General features: G+C 41.1%; 1 protein-coding gene across 2 annotated transcripts; it reads right to left on the bottom strand.

The window, feature by feature from the left end:
- Positions 1–1,506: 1,506 nt before the first annotated feature.
- Positions 1,507–18,481, bottom strand: phldb2a (pleckstrin homology-like domain, family B, member 2a). 2 transcript variants are annotated; one of them, XM_079356004.1, is made up of 17 exons: positions 18,196–18,481; positions 15,064–15,178; positions 13,308–14,263; positions 12,871–13,206; positions 10,278–10,412; positions 9,894–10,031; positions 8,220–8,366; positions 7,372–7,482; positions 7,191–7,280; positions 6,914–7,057; positions 6,360–6,459; positions 5,508–5,706; positions 4,434–4,524; positions 4,203–4,349; positions 3,871–4,090; positions 3,632–3,717; positions 1,507–3,455 (listed from the first exon to the last, which is right to left on the bottom strand). In XM_079356004.1, exons 2-17 carry the CDS (start codon positions 15,116–15,118, stop codon positions 3,315–3,317), a joined length of 3,096 nt encoding a protein of 1,031 aa, XP_079212130.1. In that variant the 5' UTR covers positions 15,119–15,178; positions 18,196–18,481; the 3' UTR covers positions 1,507–3,314. The 2 variants fall into 2 exon arrangements, with proteins under 2 accessions (XP_079212130.1, XP_079212131.1); XM_079356005.1 differs by having other exon boundaries at positions 5,508–5,703.
- Between the last annotated feature and the right edge of the window lie 570 nt (positions 18,482–19,051).

Genomic DNA, 19,051 nt, shown 5'->3' with positions numbered 1-19,051 from the left:
AAGGAGAAGTGCTTAACATGCATGCCTTATTATCAGGAAAAGAATTGGGAATGTGTGTCATTGCTATTCTTAGTGTGAAAAGCACCTCATGGATCTGCTGAATAATCACGGATCATTTGATTTGGACATATAGTAGTAGTTTGACAGTACTTGAAGAGAAAATGTATACAGAGCTTTACAACCATCTGCATACTTGCACAAAGGCACTAGAGTTAAACTAGAGTTAAAGAGAATAAAACTACAGGTTAAGGAGTTGGAGGTGATCTGAGTCACGGGACAATGTTAAAAGGAGTGCGGTGTTAGAAATAAAGAGTAAACAACAAAAGGTTGTTTAAAAAAAAGGCTTTGCAAAGGTGATACAAAAAGACCTTTGTTGACTTTAAAGAGCCAGAGGCAGCAAGCTGAGAAAAGAGGAGCTGAGAAAACACGAGGCTTCCCCCACATCAGCGGCTGATAAAAACGTACTTCTCCCTGAGAAAAGGACAGCTTCCCCCTAAGGCTCTGAAACGACACATTTGTTTCACACCTGCCCTTTGAGATTTAGAGGTTCAAACATTTACTTAAACCTCTCTTACATCAGGCTGCTTATCCACCAGTGTGATGAACTTATTGCTGTTTCTTGTGGAAAACTGTCTGACTGAGTCTGGTTCCTGTAGGTTAAACAAGGAAACACACATGGAGTGAATGCTGTCTTTTGTCTCATCCTTTCACATGATTTTCCCAGCAATGTAGCTTAATGTTAATAAGGGAGAATGACAGTCTCTGTTTATTGGTTGTTGATGTGTCTTTAAGCCTGACCCCTTGCCCCAAATGTGCTTCACAAATTACAGCACCCATAATGCACTGAGGCCACCCAGGCTTTCTATGGTCTGTATGCGTTAGTGTCTGTTTCTGCCTCTGGAGGGACAACGTGCCTCTTTTGCACCTAATTTAGCATGCTTCATTCTGTGTTTCCATGCCAACCCCAGTAGGTCAACCAATGAAAGGCTGAGAGAGTTGAAAGAAGGAGGAGTTTAAAACATGAGTGCCTTAATGAGCACAATCATAGTATACATGCTAATAAGATCAGTTATTACAGCATACACAAAAACAGCAACGATTAAGTTATTCAAATTATTCAATAATTTATCTCTTGTCATTTTTTTTTGTCAGACAGAGCATCAACGACTCAGCAAAAAAATGCTAATAGTGGAGGTATTGATTGTAATAAAGATCACTGACATAGATCAAAGCAACCTCTTTAAAGATTTTTGATGAAAACATCCGGTTGCTTCGAGAGCCTGTGTGCAGCCATTAATGATAAAGCCATTTGAGTCTCATGGTGTTGCATTACATAACAGTGTAAGACAAATAATTACTTCCCATAAAACACAATATATTACCTAAAGAGAGCCCTACATAAAGAGCCCTTTCATCTGCTCCATCTTAGCCCATTCAACCCCTCACATGATCACCAACAAACACGAGTCTCAGTAAAAGTGATAACATAACATTTCACGAGTATGATTCACAATCAAAATGATTTATTCTTAATCTTAATTAAACAGTACAAATGACAGTTATAAAAAGCACTTGCATAATCAAATAACGATTGTTCTTGTACAAAATATATCACATGAAACTTATTTAAAAATATCCTGAACTGTTTTTGTTTGTCTGGTTTCAAGGGTTGTGTCTCATAAAGGTTGTGGATGAGATGTGTACTTGTCAAACTGTTTTTTCTCTGAGAATCATCCAGCACAGGCACCAGCTCATCTGTAACACCGTCAGCTCTGCAGCCTATTTCGCCCTTTGCAGTGTGTCAACCAACAGCTGGTGTGTAAGTGATCATTTTTTAATCAGTCCAATCAAATAAGTTCCTGAATGTCAATGAATAAGACACATGTCGAAATGTATTATATGTTTAATATATATATATATAAAAATACTCAAGATCATATAAATGATCTTGTTTTCTGTTTTGCTTCCAGAAGCAGATCTTTAACTTTATAAAATGTAATGCACATATTTGAAAGGCTGGATAATCGCTCAGTGAATTTTGCTCTATTTCAGTGAAGACTGAGCAGCCTGAGCATTACGTCATTTTGAGAGCAATAACTCTGCATTGAGGACCTCTGCTGGTGAAAACACACACTCGCTGTCAGGTCTTGTGGAGCAAGTGGGTGACGCAGTACACACAGCATCGCTGCTGCACAACATGGCCTCATCCGATCAGGCCTGCAGCCTCTACAGACGATCGAGGGAGCCAGCTGCTCAGTGTCACACATGACACACGGTAACATTCAGATTTGGGCAACATTTTCTCAAGGTAAGTGTACAGTATTTGACAAAAAAAGCAAAACAAAACAAAAAAACAAGTTGCCTAATTTACTGTAAAAAAAACCCCAACAAAATGTAAAAGTGCCTATATCTCCTTCAATAATTAAATTTGCAAGATGAAGAAAAGCAACAGAAAGGCATCTGGTTGAAGGAACTCTGATGATGGACATTCAGGCCTGCATTAAGCAGGCAGACAAGACCAGCTTGTGCTGACAGTCTAGAAGCAGCAAATTAACACAAAAAAACCATCAATAATACTTTCAAAATTATATTTGAATATATCATAGGTAACAATGTAGACACGATTAAAATATAAAAAATAGAGTTTTTGCTACTTAATATAGAGGGAGTACACAACATTGTGACCCCCTTCAGTATCATGTATGTGAGATACAGAACTGACATAGAAAAGAAAAACCTTTCAATCTTAGTGTAAGATAAAGTAACACTTAGTCCAATCATAACTGAGTCTTCATTATCATAACAGGAGATTATGGAAGAAGAAAGAAAAGAAGCAAACCCGAGCTTGAATAACTGATAACCTACACTTTAAAAGACTGATGACCAAACTGGCATCTGTTACGGAGAAGCAGCCCGAGTGTGTACCGTAGTCAACAATTCAAACCAGAACTCTGAGAGGATATTTAACGAGAGGGGAAAATGTCAAAGAGCGAAATATTTGCAAAGTTAAGGAATGTTTCCAACCATTATGGTACATGAATAAAAATAAAACATACTAAATAGCTTATTGTGAAAAATGTTGATAATTTGTATGTAGTGTTTTACATGATCACATTAAAGAGCATGAGTTTTTCTTAAAGACTTCAAATCACATGATGCGTAAACAAAAGTTTGTTTGTTCACCTGATGATCATCTGTCTCAGCTCAACATACTGCTGTTACCTGTTGCCTTTAACAAACTGAATGCTGCACATTTCCTTATTACTTGGCGCAGCTTTCAACAGAGTAATGTCATTGTAACCTGCTGGGATCGGCTACACCATGAAATGCATGTGTCCTTCTGCACCGGTTACCATTACATCCATCCAGATACGCATGGCCTCAGGCGACGGAGCCACCATGTAGTAGACCCGATCGTGGGTCTTCACGCTGAAGGTCAGTGAGGGGTTGGGGCTCTTGGGTGCCAAAAAGAATGTCATTTGAGGAAAAAAGGTGAAGAAAGAAGAAGATAGAGGGGAGATGGGCAAGGTGAAAAAACGGAAGGAGAATAGAGAAGGATGTCATCAGTATTCAAATAAAAATGGCTTCCGTGGTTGATGAAACACATCAACATGATCCTAAAGGGACTTACTTTATGTGCGTTCTTCAAATGGTCGTAGTACACCTCCTCTATGGCTTGGAAGTAAATGACTCCTTTCATTTTGGTTTCATGTTTGTCTGCAGCCGAGAATACAAACAGAGCTGTTTATGCATCGACAAACCTGTAATCCAAGTCTGGTTCTCGGCATCTAATGCATCAAAGTGACATCCCTGTTGCAGAAACGTATCTCACATGTTTCCCACACAGAACTGAAAGGAGGAGTCACTGACCTGCGTAGTAGGTGAGCGTCCTGCGATTCTGGTCAAACACAAACCAGCGTTTCTTCCAGGTCTTGATCTTGCCGCCCATTTTGACCAGGAATCCCCGACAGGTTTTATCAGTGATGGCCAGGTGGAAGCAGGCATCTGGGTTGTGTCCCGCTGCCTCAATGTGGCCGTGAAGATCAAAGTCATCTTTCCTTACCGGGAGGTAGCGGGTCAACAGTCGGGACTGTGGTAATAAAAATATAAAATAGATGTAAACATTGTATTCTTCTTTGTTTGGAGAAGAATGTACATTATAAAAAGACAATAAATGAAAACTTCACTTTTTTAATGTATACCTGTGATCTCTGTTTCTCCCTGAGCTTCACCTCTCTCTCCACTAGTCTCTGTCTTCTGCTCGTCTCCTCCTGCAGGCGTTTCTCCAGCTCCTCTCTTCGTCTCCGCTCTTCCTCCAGAGCCTGCCTGCGCATTTCCATTTCACGCTCCTACACATGCCACAGAAAAGCTAATACTTATCCCAAAAACACTTGTATCTTTAAAAAAAAAAACAAGTGGGCTTTAATATTTACCCGATGCTCGAGGAGCCTGTGCTTCTCCGCCTGGGCCTCCCGCAGTAAACGCTCCATCTCCTCAATCTTGATCATATTGGACATACTGGCACTGAGGGGGAAAAGGGCAAACATAGAGAGAAAGATGTTCAGAATCAAAACTCTGTCATGCTTTTTGTTTAAATTTGCAGGAAGTCAACGTCATGTGGTTGAGCATTCTTTAACACCAGCTTTCTGGATAACCCCCTGAACATGACAAAGAGCCAGTTGTGTCTAAGTTTAGACACCTACATGTCTTTGGACACGAAGGTCCAAACTGCAAAATTCCTTCCCTACAAATTCCTTTACAAGGTGGTGAATGAATTTGTAAATGTGTATGTACATTTTTGAGAGAACTAGAAATCATATGTTGTGTCTCTGTCACTGTCTCTTTAAAGCTCCTGTGAGGATCTTTCAGTTTGTGTTTGTCAACTCTTTTCTGAGCCTGTCCTGTACACATCTAAGTCCATTTTTATACACAATAATCTCTCATTGCTTTCTTTGAACAGAGAAGCGTTTCATTAACATCTTTGCGGAGGGAAATATCAACAAAGGGTGTTTCTGCAGTATGGCAACCCTCACTCTTCTCAGCAGCTGTGTTTAAAGGCATGAAAGACTTACTATACGGAAATGATCGATCTTCTTCCTGATGGTCATATTTGCAGTTGGTCAAATAGAGGCAGCAATATTTATTTCTGTCTGTATCATAAAGAGATAAAAAACTCCTCACAGGATCTTTAAACAGCATCTCCTCTGTGTCTGCTTGATCTCCAGAATATGTCAGAAAAAAGATATCAGACTGAGTGCTCTACATCCAGCTACCCCATCGGACTGTGCTCCGACCTCCACCTCAGCGGACGGGAACAGGAACGCCAGGAAAACAAAGAAAAATCCTTCCTGCGTATTATTCTATATGATCTTTTGCAAAGCGTCTCGAGATGACTTGTTTTGAATTGGCACTATACACATAATGATTGATTGATTTACGCTACAACTTCCCACATGTATCTGCCCTCTCCAGGCTTTCATCTGTATGCATCGTGTTTCCTCTCTGACCTGGAGATGTTGTCTGGAGAGCAGGCGGAGAAGCTGGTCTCCAGGCTGTCAGAGCTGTCCACACTGACCGTGTCAGAGGTCTGGCAGTTGTCTGGGTATGAAAAGGAGTCCAGGAAGACGTTGGACTCAGAGACCATCCCTCTGCAAAAATCACTCCTTCTCGGTCTGTCTTCATTCATGTGTGCATGGCTGTTGCCTGCTGACAGAGGAGAATATTACATTTGGATGACAACAGGAAGGCATGTTCTTTTTGGCTCAGTGGGACAGTGTCGTGTGATCATAATGATATTAAATCTGTTTCGTTAAACCAGGAAAAACATGTTTATGCCTCCTGAATTAATCTCAGAACTTCTTTAACACTCTCCGGCAGAGCGTTTAAGCCTCCATCTTTAGGAGAAACTCTTTAAATACATAAAAAGCTGCATGTGCTCTCATAAATGTTTTCCGTTTTCAGTAGTAGTCAACATCATGGCGTTCTTGATAAAATCAAAACAAGATTTTATCTTTAAACATGATCTTAAATACCTGATTTGACACATTTGATGAATTATCCATAGCTCGCATACCGAAGTACTGCCATTAACAAAGATATTATATGTTACTTGTTTGTAGGTTATAAGTCTTAAGATCACAACATTCCCATCTAGCAGGTTCGTTCAAATCAAACAAACATTCAGTGTTTGATGTCAGTATTGGATGAAATGTGTCTCTGCTCTCTGCCACTGATGACTTCATCCCTTCAACATTTTCTGACCTTACACCCGAATAAAGCCTGAGGTTTAAAGACGCTCACATGCAGCAATCTACAGATCTGACGCAGACAACATGTGACAGTCCGCCACTCTGACTCACTCTTGGGCCTGTGGCGGACGTTCAGGTCCCGGGGGGAGAAGCTGAAGCCTGGTGGGATGACGCTGCCACAGCTGGAGCTCTGGGACAGAGGCAGATGAGCCTGAAGAGGACGCCCAAGCACACATCATGTTCAGGATCAGAATCTACAACCTTTACACAATTACAAAAAATGCTCTCATCGTTAAAGCACTTAGTCAGCTGGGCGAGCCAGACTGAAATGGAGAATTCCTGTCTGGGTGGATCATTCTCTTGGGACAGAAAGTTTTAGATAGAAGTAATGAGGGCAGTGAAGTCCCCTCCACTGCTGTCCAGAAATATGAGAGAGCAACCAGATTGTGTTCTGTTTGGTAATGATTTCTTCATATATTCTAACATTTTAAGCTTTGAAACCCTTGGTTGCTCTTGCTGTGAGGCCTACTCTGTAACATTAGACAAACACTAACAGGTTTTTAGAGAATTACCAGCCTCATGGATTAGTGGGAAGCACCATTTTAACCCAGATGGATCTTTTGGTTTTCAGTCTTTGACGTCTGCTGTGATTAAAATGTAATGACCTTAGGAGAAAGCGTGCGTCCGAGGGATCTGCCGTAAGAGTTGAGGATCTGCTGGCTCCTCTTATGAGACAGGCCGTCACTTGGGTGGGAGGAGTTTTCTTTGCTGCTGCTGCTTCTTCTTCTTTCTTTCAGAGAGTGCAAGTGCTGCGGAGCGCACAGTATAACAAATGATTTTTATCCCCTGCCATTGTTCACTGTGGGAGATGCTTTTGAAAGACATGGGAGCACCCTGTTGGTAAAAATCTTAAATATGATTATAGCTGTAACTGATACCTACCTCTGTAATGGCTACAGGGTTGTTAGTGAAGTTCTGCCCCTCAGACAACTCTGCATACTTTCCCTCCAAGGATGCCAGTTTGTCTCTCTCCTGCAGGCATCAGGACAGGATCTTAGAGTTAACAAAATAAAACATTTACAAAATGAACGTGCAGAGAGAGAGAGAGAGCGAGCTCTCGTACCTTCTGAAGCATGATGAGCAAATTGTTTTTCTCTCTCTGGAAATTTTCTCTTTCTTGCTGAGCCTGTAAAGTGATCTGTGTCGACTGTTTCTTCAGCGTCATCAGTCTTTCCTGAGAGGGTAAAAAACAGCCCAATTACACTACACACACATACGAAGAAGAGATGCTGTCATAGTAGTTTATAATACAAAAGGGTTTTATTGTGAAGCGGCAGCAGAGTGAACAAAAGCAAAATCTCTTGTTGAAAATGATACTTTTGTTCGTCTATGACTACATATTCAACTAAATCAACCTCTGTGGCCTGTTTCCGCTCTCTGTCAACATGACATCAGTACAGATTTATTTTGGCCTATAACTATGCAAACAGGTTTTCATGCTTACCATTGCTGGTATTGTTGTTTCTGTTGTGATTAGTTCATGCTTTGTGCTGCAAAGCGCACAATGTTGCAGCTTTTTTTTCATGCACAACCTGTGGTAAGATTAACGACAACAAACCAAGATGGAGTAACTAGAAAAATCTAAAAATAATAATAATAATACAAAAAAAAAAACAGATAAAGAAGGGTGACTGTGATTACATTCACTGATTAAATTAACTGTGCTGTCCATGCTGGCACTAAAGATCTACTTTTTCTAAACTATAAAACAGCACAGTTGAAAAAAAAGATCTGAGGCTTTATAAACTTATTGGCCTGTGTTCTGTTATAATGCTTCATTACTTATAATGTACTTTTTGGCTGAGAATCAGTCATTTTTAAGTGATGCTGTGCCAGCCATTACAGCAGTGTTTAACATGCATGACAAGCTGCATGCGCACACACACACACATACACACTCGCTCTCTGTACCTTGCGTGACACAGTGAGACGCTGACACTCGGCGATCTCTCGCAGCAGCTCCTGACTCTGGTTGTCTTTTTCCTCATCCTGATTAATTTCTCTCTCCAGCTTCTGAAACTCCAAATCCTCCAGACTTTTCGTCTGCTCCTCCACCTCCTGAGAGACAGCACAGACCCACAATAATCAGCAACAGCGACAACAGATGAGGATGCACTGGAAGAGAAGATGATGTCATTTGCGCTCAAGGAACGAGGAAAAACTTTAAAATGAGAATCAGCAACAGGATGGCGTTTTATTTGCACAGTATTTGATGCTTATTATAAAGTAGATTGATGCATTTAACCGACCGTCTGCTGTAGAATGACTTAAGATGAATGTCCGAGTTATGTAATGTGTGCTAAATATCATGTCCTTCCAAGTGGTTTCAGGTTTCAGGTGATTGTCCTTTTCCACTTAATTGGAGACAGATGATCTAACACTTTTTTTCCTGCATGTGGTAACTATTTGGGCCTCTTCCCATATGTGTGTCTACAGGGCAGAAACACAAGTGGTAACATGTGAAGTCAAGGATAAAGTCCAGCATTACACAGAACAAGATCAGGAAGAATACTAACAATTTGAAAAGAAACAAATTGGGAAGAGAAGAAAAAAAAACAGACTGTACAGGTGGAAAATGAGAGGGTTTAGAATGTAATTCAGTGCTAATGAACAGTTCTTTACACTGCTCAGTAGGATTTTCATCACGTAAATACTGCTGCAAAAAGATCAGCTGACAGGTCTCTATTAAAACAAAGTGTTCTTTTGTTTAAATGCCTTCAACACAAGAAAAAGATCAATTAAATGACTCAAATAAAAACAAACAGAGGATGTTTATTGTATTTAAATTTTGCTTGTTGTCTATTTTTTTGTTTTGCTTCCTTTACCTTGAGGAGGCTCCATGGTATTATCACCTATTTTTGGGAAGGACTTAAGACTTTTTTCAGCTTACTTGTTGTTTTGTAGGTATTTTCTTTCGATTTCAAAGGGGGCATGTTGTGAAAAATCTACTTTTACATGATTTTTGAACATACTGTACATGTTGGTAACCTGAGTGTCTACCAACCAAGAGAATGTGAAATAAATCCATCCAGTTCTTTGTGGTTTGCATAAATCTTACAACACAGAGAAACATGCTCTGTTTCAAATTTATTCAACTTGTGACATCACAAGTTGGTTTCTGGTAAAAAAATAAATTAAAAAAAACCCTTCACTGGTATCTCCACCAAGAGCCTAGAGCAAAACTTCTGTGTAGGTCTCCCATTTTTATTGTCCTTACAGAGGAGTGGTGGGCTCATTACATTTAAAGAGACACACACACCAAAACAGAGCCTTCTGAGAGAGACGGTTTACACAGGGTCACAAACCTCCTCTGCTGCTTGATTCATGATATATTTTGATTAAAGCACAGTACAGATGTTTCATTTAGACCAGAGGGGACTGCTTGAAAAGATGTTAAAGGGGTATAATACGTCCTCTTTAAAGGAAATGCAACTTCACCCATTTCTTCATGCAGGATTTCCCCCTGACTCACCTCTGACCCCTCCTGCCCAATTTACAATAAGAGAAAAATAAATAAAGTAATCACGTTATCTTAAGTGCTTCATACCTTTACTTGGTTTAAACCTTTGAGAGTAATTGTTTTACCTGTGACTTCTCAGTGTGGCTCTTCTTCTCACTGCTATGAATCTTTTCCTTCAGTCGGTCCAGAAGCTCCTTTTCTCTCTGCAGCTGGGTCATCTCGGACTCCTGCTCCCCCTCCAGCAGCGCTATCTCCACCTCCACCTGCAGGAAAAATAAAAGCCTTACTTATAAAAGTTTGGTAAATGTTAAAAAGATACACCGAACAAATATGTATAATCACAGCTGGAAACAGTAACAAATACATAGAGTACGTTTGAAGCTTACAGTACGTTTATTTCTCCCAAACAGCTAACTCTTCATAAATAAAGTTATCTGGTAGTGTGCATCAAGCTGCTCTCGCATCAGTTGTGTTTACTTCCTGTCGCACTGTGCTGAGCTGTTGCGTACCTCTCTGACAGACTCCTCCATCTGGTTGTCCAGGTCTTTGATCTTCTGCTCCAGCTCCTCGATGTTGTTCAGGACTTGGATTCTCTCCTCCTCTATTTGCGTTACTTCCTGCTTCAGCTGCACGCTCTCTAAAGCCTGCAGTGACACGAGGAATGTTATAGAAATGCTTGGCTTTACAGGACACGTCACATGATTGTAAATTACCAGAGGGACTCTATGAAATCATGACGGCTCTGACTTACATTAGCTTCTTTTCATGATTGAATCAGAAGAGTTTATATAATATGAGAGATTGTTAAAGTCTTTCCCAGCAAGCAGAATCTTTTTTATTCTTAATTCAACAAGCAGCTGCTGTTTCAAGTCATCCAAGGCTGGATCACTGACAGCAGGATTCTATTCTACCTTATGTAATGGAAACATCTATCTGTTAGCTCGACTACAGTTCATGCCAAAGTCCTCCTACTTCTTTCATCTTCCCCCGAAGTCGTACAAACGTCCATTCATATTCATTCACACGTGGGTGCAGTTAAAGGATCCTTTTTTATATAAGCTACTCTTCCTTTAAAGAGTCAGGAGGATAGTTTTTGTGGCCAGCAGCTCCAGGATTTATAGTTTCCTCGGCTGAACAAACTGCTGTGAGGAATGCAGGAGATGGAGGGCGCAGCATTACTGTAGGAGTCTGTAAACTGCTGTCACTATCGACACGTCGCAGAAAGGATGGTCTCAATTTAAAACCTTCATTTTTTACAAACTCGAGGTGTCAGTTACTAGTGTCTGTCACATCTTAAACAAACGTGGATAATTACTTGTGATGATGTGTTAACTACATTTTTCCCCTTTCACAAGGTCTTCCGTCCATTCAGCCGCTGTATAAGGTTCAAAACATCTGGAAAAACGCAATGCCTCTGAAACACATATACACCAGCATTCTTCCACTCACAGAACCAGCACACACTGCACACACAAACATCTGCCCACTAATTCTCAGTGGGATAAAGTCATTTCCTGCCCCCCCCCCCCCCCCCCCCCCCCCCCGCCCGAAGAGAAAAGACTCTGAAAGACTGAGAGCCGAAACAAAACTCGGACTTCTTCATTAAAACCAGACTCACTAAGAGGTCGTTCTGGAGTGGAAGCAAGGTTTTAACGGAGACAGTAAGACTGAAGGATGAGACAGTGAAGGAGGTGGCATGCCTTTGAGATTAAATTACAGCATTTTATCCACGCTGCCATGTGATTTATGTTCTTAAAATTCACAAGATCCTCCGTTTGTTCGTATTTTTTTATAACTTTGACACATTAGATAAGTTGATGAGTCGAGGAAAGATGAGACAGAGCTGTGAGGAGGTCTTTCACAACTCTGAGCCTCCTGTTTATGTCTCTGTCCAGGCTGATAAACAGGAAATGTACAAACTGAAAACTGCAGGCACTTACTGTACTCCCGACTAAAAGCCCAATGATTTGGAAATCTATGTCCGTTGTTTATGTGTGTGGACTGACGCAGCGGAAGACAAACACTGTAGACAACCATCGTGCCATTGATGTGTTGTCGTCAAATGACTCAGCGTCTTTTAAAGCCACAAATGTTTGCACGTTTCATCCAGACAAATCCAGTTTAAAACAAAATCCACGGCTACATTTGTCATTGTTTAGATCATGATTATGCTATACGGACCACATGAACCTCTTCAATCCCGCTCGTCGTTTCTTAGAAAACAAAACAAAAAGTCTGCACCAATAAAAAATAAATAAAAAATGTGACACACTCAAAATGACAAGAAAAAAAAAAAACATGTTACCAGTAGCTCACACATTCAGACTCACTTGGTCAGACTGGAATTCATTATCAGCAGTAGGTTTTTCTTAATGAGGATCTCTGGAGTAGAGAAAACCCAAATGCAAATGAACTTAGGAATGGAAAGTATTTAAGCTGATATCACATCAGGTAAACAAACAAAGATCAACAATGTTTCAGCAGTGTGATAAACTGCATTCCACAGGAGGGGGCGTGTCCTTTTAGTGCTCACATCACTCACTCCTCTCTTCACAAACATTTACACTTTAACTGTAGCAGGACCAGCTTGAGATAGAGGCTGAAGAGAGGGTTCAATGATTCAGTGACCACCTCTCTGTTTAAATAATCCATCATATAATACAATACATTTCCTATCTATCTTATTTACCAGTAGATATTTCTGATCTCTAGCTTCTAGCTTTTTCCATATCTGCATGCTGGTTTGAGCTACTAAAGAATCAAATAATAATGGCCTACCATGAAAAAAGATGCTCACCTGAGTTATTTAACTTGATCATACATTGAATCAGAGGTGCAGAACTTTTGTCATTTGTCCTGCTGTAAAAGACTTCAAGGATCATTTGAGATGATTTTGGGCTTTATAATGAAACGTTACATTTTGTCATTACAATATCAAGACCAGTTTTTAACCACATTTCCTAAGTGAATGAGTTTTGGACTCTTTTAGTTAAGATGATCGACTGAGATTGAATTAAATTCCAGATTTTTAAAAATTTGGCAATATTCAATTCAATCCTCCTGATCTGATGATTTTGAGAACATGGATGAGGTGAGACTTACTTTGGCTCTGTGGTGGGTGGAGGGCGAAGGGGCACTGCTGTTCAGACTGACGACAGGTGAGTGGGACCTGGCCTCTCTGTAGCCGCTCTGCTGATGCTGGCTGACCTGCTGCTCCTCAGACAGCTGGAAGTCTCTGCTTGCTTTGGCCCCAAAGCTGCTCTCTGGAGCCGTGCTGCTGGGAGAGTCAGAAAACACTGACTCATCATCTGACACCTGCAGCTTCTCCAACTCTTTATTGATCTTCTGCAGGTCGGAAACAGCTGAGACAGCCGGCTCTCTCTCCACATGGCCCAGCCCAGTGCACAGGTTTAAGATGGTCTCCAGCCGCTGGCACTCCTGTAGACGTTTGATACACACTTTATTATTGTACAATGATAACTGGCAGGTTTTAAAACACGATCAGTAAATAAATAAACAAGATTCAGAAAGAAGCTTACCAATCTCTGCACTTTCTGCTCCCTGAGTCGTTCGTCCCTCTGATGCTGATGATAATCTCTCAGCTCTTCTTTGCCATTTAAGGAGCTGATGCTGCCCACCCTCTGCCCTGCACTCAGCCCACCTTTCCCAAAAGATAACCTTCTCTCTCCAAAACTCAGATCCAAACCCGTCCCGTCCACGTCCACTCCCAGAGAGCTCAGAGAGGCGAGGCTGGCTCTTCGGGGAGTGCTTGGCATGCTGGCTGGTACCGTCACATCTGGCGGCTGCTCCAGTGAGGAGAGACTACGCCGCTGCCCCGCTGATCCCACTCCTCTGTGGGAACCCACTGACTGACGTGATGGCAACGACAAGGCAGGAGGGTCTGCTGCATTGTGAAGCCGTGGCAGAGAGCGGCTGTGAAGACCAAGGCTGTTGAGGGATCCAGTGGAGTATTTCCTTTGACGGCTGTCTCCCCCAGATCTGCCTTGAGAATAAGGCCTGCGGCTCATTCTGGGGCTCGACGGCACACTGGCTGCTCCACTTTTTACCCGCGGAGAGCGAGGTAAAGTTGGCCCGTAGGAGGAGAGCAGAGAACTTCCATCTGTGAGCAAACTGTCTTGGGACTGGTGGCGAGAGTGAGAATGGCGATGCAGGCCGTTTGAGCTCAGTTGGCGTTCGCCTTGGCGAGGTGATGGAGGCACACTGCTGCTGGACATGTAGGAGAAAGTTCTTGGGGCAGATGGGGGTCTTTCTGTGTTGCTGAGGATTGAAAGAGGCCTGCTGGACTGGGATCCCACAGATGGAGGCACGCTGAGGTACTTCCGGCTGCATTCGGCTGCTCTTAAACTAGCTTCCAGAGCGCTCTTTCTGCGCTGCAGCGTCTCCATCAGCTCCTGGAGCTCTGCCTTGGAGCGGGAGCCCCTCAGCACTGTCCCACCCACAGAGCCACCGCTGCTGTGCTCAATCTTCCCACAGTCTGATGGAAATAGAAGCAAGTTGGTAAAGCATGAAATCTTGTGTCTTTTGGACTATGTAAAAGTGTCAGGTTCAATGTAACTGCTTTAATAAGCACCAGATCAGCGAAGAGCAGACACACTATCACATAAGTGCTGAGTAAGGGGGGGAAACCAGTAAAGAATGTACACTCGTACAGTTCTGAGCCCAACACAAACACTGGCTCAATCAGAGGTTAAGCTTCTTCTAAAAATGGAAAAATGCTGGTGGACCAAGACAAACCAGAATGCATCACAGTCTGGACAGCAAGAAAACCCCTGAGGTCACCTTCCTCCTTAGCAGGCCTTAGCAAGCAGAGTGGAGAGGTGGCCTGAGTTATAGATACACATTTTATCACAGTTGGTGTGATGGATAATCAGTTATAAGATGTATATATAATCCTACTGTTGCTGTTGTCTTTTCAGGATGTGGGAACAGTAAAGAGGTGAATATCTGTTATCTGTCTCTCATATGAAAATAGAAGTCGATTCGGGGGCAGATGAAAGACTTGGGAGGACTTTGGCAAGAACTGCAGAAGAGCTTTAAAAAAAGGGGGGGGGGGGGGGGTAGGGAAGTTTTATAAATCATTAAATGAACCTGCTATACAGAAGACACAGGTCTGAGTGATGTGTCACCCAGCTGACTCTGTTCTTTCACCATAGTTAGAAGACGTATACCTCAAGTTTACTCCCAAAATAAAATAACCCATGTTAAGTCATTAATATCAAAGACTTCTAGATTATTAACAGAAAACTACAAAAAGTATCCTGAGAGATGTCTTACCTGAGCTGTAGCTCATTGTGGCGACGGCACTCCTCTGAGGCAGCATGCTGTTCATCACACAGACCTTCTTTTTCTGATTCAGCCTGAGAATGACGAGCCCGGTCTACTTTGTTTCCTGAGATGAAGAATCACTATTATGAGACTTGTCAAGAATAAAACATCTTCTTTCATTTAATATGTTCATGTCTCGTGAATGTGTTTCATGCTAATGTTGTAAGTAGCCTACAAAGCAGTTTAACTGTCCTTTCTCACATCCTGCATTAATATTCAAGCAGTCCCATTTTTAGTCTGGAAACAAATGATTTAAAGAACCTCAGTGGAAGCTGAATCCATGCTTTGTGGGCACTCTTAAAACCCCACAACAATACCTCAATTCAAGCGGATATTTCAGATGTGCATTTTTAACCCCCAGAAAAAAAGAGCATCACAAAAATCTAAGTGGGAAAACAGATCCAGAGGAAAGTATTCATGTCTGGCTCAGTCTGTGTTGCCAATAAAAGCTGAGTCCTAAAAAGCAGCACTTGATCTTTTTCGCCTTCAGCTCATGACCAACTCAAAAAAGTATTCCCTCTGAGCCCCAGACTCAAAGTGACACATGCTATAGTGAGAGGTTCAGACTGGGTAAATCTGGACAAAGATCACTTAGAAGGATCCTAAGTTTCTTGCAGGCCATGCTGGAAACTTCATTACAATTTTGAAGACCATAAATCTTTACCTGTAACATCTTTATTGTTTCTACTGTATCTTTATTTTACTTGCCATCATAGAGCACTATTTGTTGCAGTATGTGTGTGCAGGTCTAAGAATGGAAAAGTACATGGTGGCGAGTAGAAATAAAAAGCAGCTTCTTCATGTGCTTAAAGATACGTAGCAGCTGCATCATCAACTTTGCCCACTTGATTGCACATACTTTCCCTGAATATTAGCCGCTGCCGTCACCAATCAGCTCACCCAGACTTCTTGCAGAATATTCACTGGGAAGCTGCCAGGGAAAAGTCTGTTTGCATTTACACATGCAGCTGCAGGGCAGTGCATGTGTGAAGGGGCTTAAGTCTGTCTCCATACGGTTTTCCTCCTTTCTTATACATTGTGGGCAATTCCTGTATTGGCAGATGGCAAAGAGCATAGTTCTGCTAAAGGTTTAAAAGTGAGATTCTCCTGGGCGACTAATTTTCTTGTGGGTTAAACACAAATTTCAATTCAGACTGATTCACCGACAGACCAATTCATTTCTACTCTAAAGGGAAGAAAACACTTCAAAATAAAACAGACAAAATCTAGCACTTTTTATTCAAAATGTATTTATTAAACTTTGGCTAATGTTAGCATTGTTAGCAGAGTAGCCTTAAGTCCTCCGTCCACGTTTACAGACAGATGCTCGGGCTGAATGGGATTACAGTTGCTCTGGTCAATATGCCTATTTTATCCTGACACAGCCGACATGCTTGCTTACATCGGAGTAGTAGAGCTCGGAGGGTAGGCCCAGTATCCTGAGCATTGAGACAGGCATTGAGGGCCAACATAAAAATTATGAATTACTTGCTAAAACGGCAAGTAATTCTGGTCCCAACTAAATAACCCAAGTTTAAAGGAAGTTTTCCTTGACTGAGGTCATAAGCTCTTGCTGATTGGTTGATTAACGTTTTCTCTAAATAATATGAGTACATTTGACACCTGCTTTTTATATAAAGTAACATCTGGTGATTCAAAAAAGATTGACTGACACACACTTATGTTGAACATCAAACAGCACAAAATGGTCTTACTCTCTTCTATAATCATAAAATAAAGTGAAAAGATGTAGATGGACCAAATAGCACAATAAATACAACTTCCCTTCTTCATAATAATCAAATATGATCACACATTGAGAGTATTGGTTCCATTGAGGGAATTTAAAAGTCAGACAGTGCTGTTTCCTGAATCCACAGACAGAACACACACCAATACACACAGACACACACTGATGCCTGATCCAAGATTTTCTCGACCTCCTGTCTGGAGAGAGAGAGCGAGAGAGGTCCTACAGGAAGTAGGGTATCCTTTTACACTGTCACACAATCAATCAGCATGAGTTCATTCTCCAGACCAACTGAAAAAGGGGGGAGAAACCCAGAGCCTCATGTTAGGAGAGAGAGAGAGTTTTTACTGCTTCAGCCAGGCCACAGGCCAGCAGGAGAGAGCAGATTATAAACAGAGAGATGTAAACAGCTGGAGGAGCATCCACAGGTAACGGTATGTTGTGTAGATAAATAAAATAGTCTTGATTAAGGCTCAAACTGCTGTCATGCAAGTCTTTCTAGACTAAGATAATATACATTTTCAGAGGTTTGAATCAAGTCAATAAGGGCAGCAACTCATGATTTTAATTCATCTACCCTATTTGTTTGACATAGCCATTAGGTCTTTAAAAAAAATCATCAAAATAGCCAATATGTGGTTTAACTTTCCAGAAATAGCTGGTAGCTTTTTACTGTATGACCAAAAACCTAAAACCCAACAACAGTTTTGTAGTGACAGAACAAAATCTAGCAAATACATACACAAGTAAAGAAGTAATGTTCTCCAGTGATCAGCTAAATGATTGGTTCATCCATATTGCTCAGACCAGAAGGCCCCTTCTACACAAACAAATCTGAAATCCATTAAAGAGAAATAAGGCTAGGACTTCAATTTTAGTACTTTGGCATTTTTACCTTTTCTTTTTTCACTTCTATGGATTGGAGAAGGTAGGTACCAGATTCTTAAAAGAGGCTTTCACTTTGTTGTGTCCTGGTATTGTATTAAAAGGTGCTCTAGGTCAATACAAACAAATAAAACTCAAAACTAATATACTTGACTTTTGCACATTTTCTCTGCAACATCTTGGCTTACTGATATTTGTGAATCAAACAAAAGTAAAGTATTTCTCATTATACATTTTGTAATGATGCATAGCAGATCAACACAGCACAAAACTACACGGAGAACAGCTGGTGCGAAAAATATTGTAATTTAAACAAATGCTGAATAATCGCAGTCCCGTTTTCTTTTCTTTTTTTAAATCTCCAGAGCATCACTTAAGTACCGATTTAAGATTTCAGTTTCAAACATGAACTAAACGACTTCTGCGTAAAGAGTATCATGACTTACGTTTTGTTCCCTCTCTCATTCACATAGTCGCTCCTGAGTTTTTCGCGTTTCTCACGTTGTTGGAGCTACAGTCCTCTCTCTGTCTCTTTCTCTCTGCACTGAGGAGTAAAGTCTTCCCATGACAAAGGATTAGACAGGAGACCCTCTCCCCTTGTCTCCCCTCCCATCTCAACTTTCTGCTGGAGAAAAGAGGGGGAGTGTGTTTACTTTCCGACCTCATGCGCGGTTGGTGCCTCTTCCTGGTGAGACGCAGAAATGCGTTTCATTGTCTAGGATTTCCACATATGAGCAAAAATACAAGAATTGCTAATTGTATGTTATCAGCCTATTTACCATGATCATATGGAAGCCCTAAACAGTCCCACTTTTTTTTTTGTGATAAGGTACATGAGGTATTTCCTGTCGTTTTCTCGAGATCTTCACTGATCTTTCTCGTTGTCTTTGGATTAAAATAATGTGGTTTAGCCATTGTGAAGTACTAATTTATCTAATTATAACAAAACTAAATCAAACAATAGGCTCACTGCAATGTCCCAGATCCAGACATGCCATGTCATGACGTCATTGACATAAAGTAAGTTAAGCCTATTTCTGTTCTTTAGGCATTTGCAACTTTGAAATATCAGATACACAAGACAAAAATGGAAATTACTCAAATGAAACAGCTCGTAAAATAACATAACATGTATGGTTGCATGCAGGGCTTCCATAGTGATCAATTGTGTTTAATGGAAACAGTTTTTAAATCACTTCTAAATCCTGATCTCTTTTTCTGTAGTAATTAGGCTACTGACCTAAGAACCCAGAATAATCAATACACTGAAGGATCAAGTTAACATTACATCATATTAGCATG

Source organism: Symphodus melops, assembly GCF_947650265.1.
Source record: "Symphodus melops genome assembly, chromosome: 11".
Classification (NCBI taxonomy): Eukaryota; Metazoa; Chordata; class Actinopteri; order Labriformes; family Labridae; genus Symphodus; species Symphodus melops.
This window is presented reverse-complemented; position numbering and strand designations above follow the sequence as displayed.

Bases quoted from the DNA above. Each gene is read 5' to 3' on its own strand.
- phldb2a (XM_079356004.1), bottom strand. From the start codon at position 15,118: ATGAACAGCATGCTGCCTCAGAGGAGTGCCGTCGCCACAATGAGCTAC. The intron at 4,525-5,507 runs GTCAGAGAGGAA...TTTCCCCCTCAG, and splicing joins TCTCCAGACAACATCTCCAG to TGCCAGTATGTCCAATATGA. The intron at 4,091-4,202 runs GTATACATTAAA...TTATTACCACAG, and splicing joins GGGAGAAACAGAGATCACAG to TCCCGACTGTTGACCCGCTA.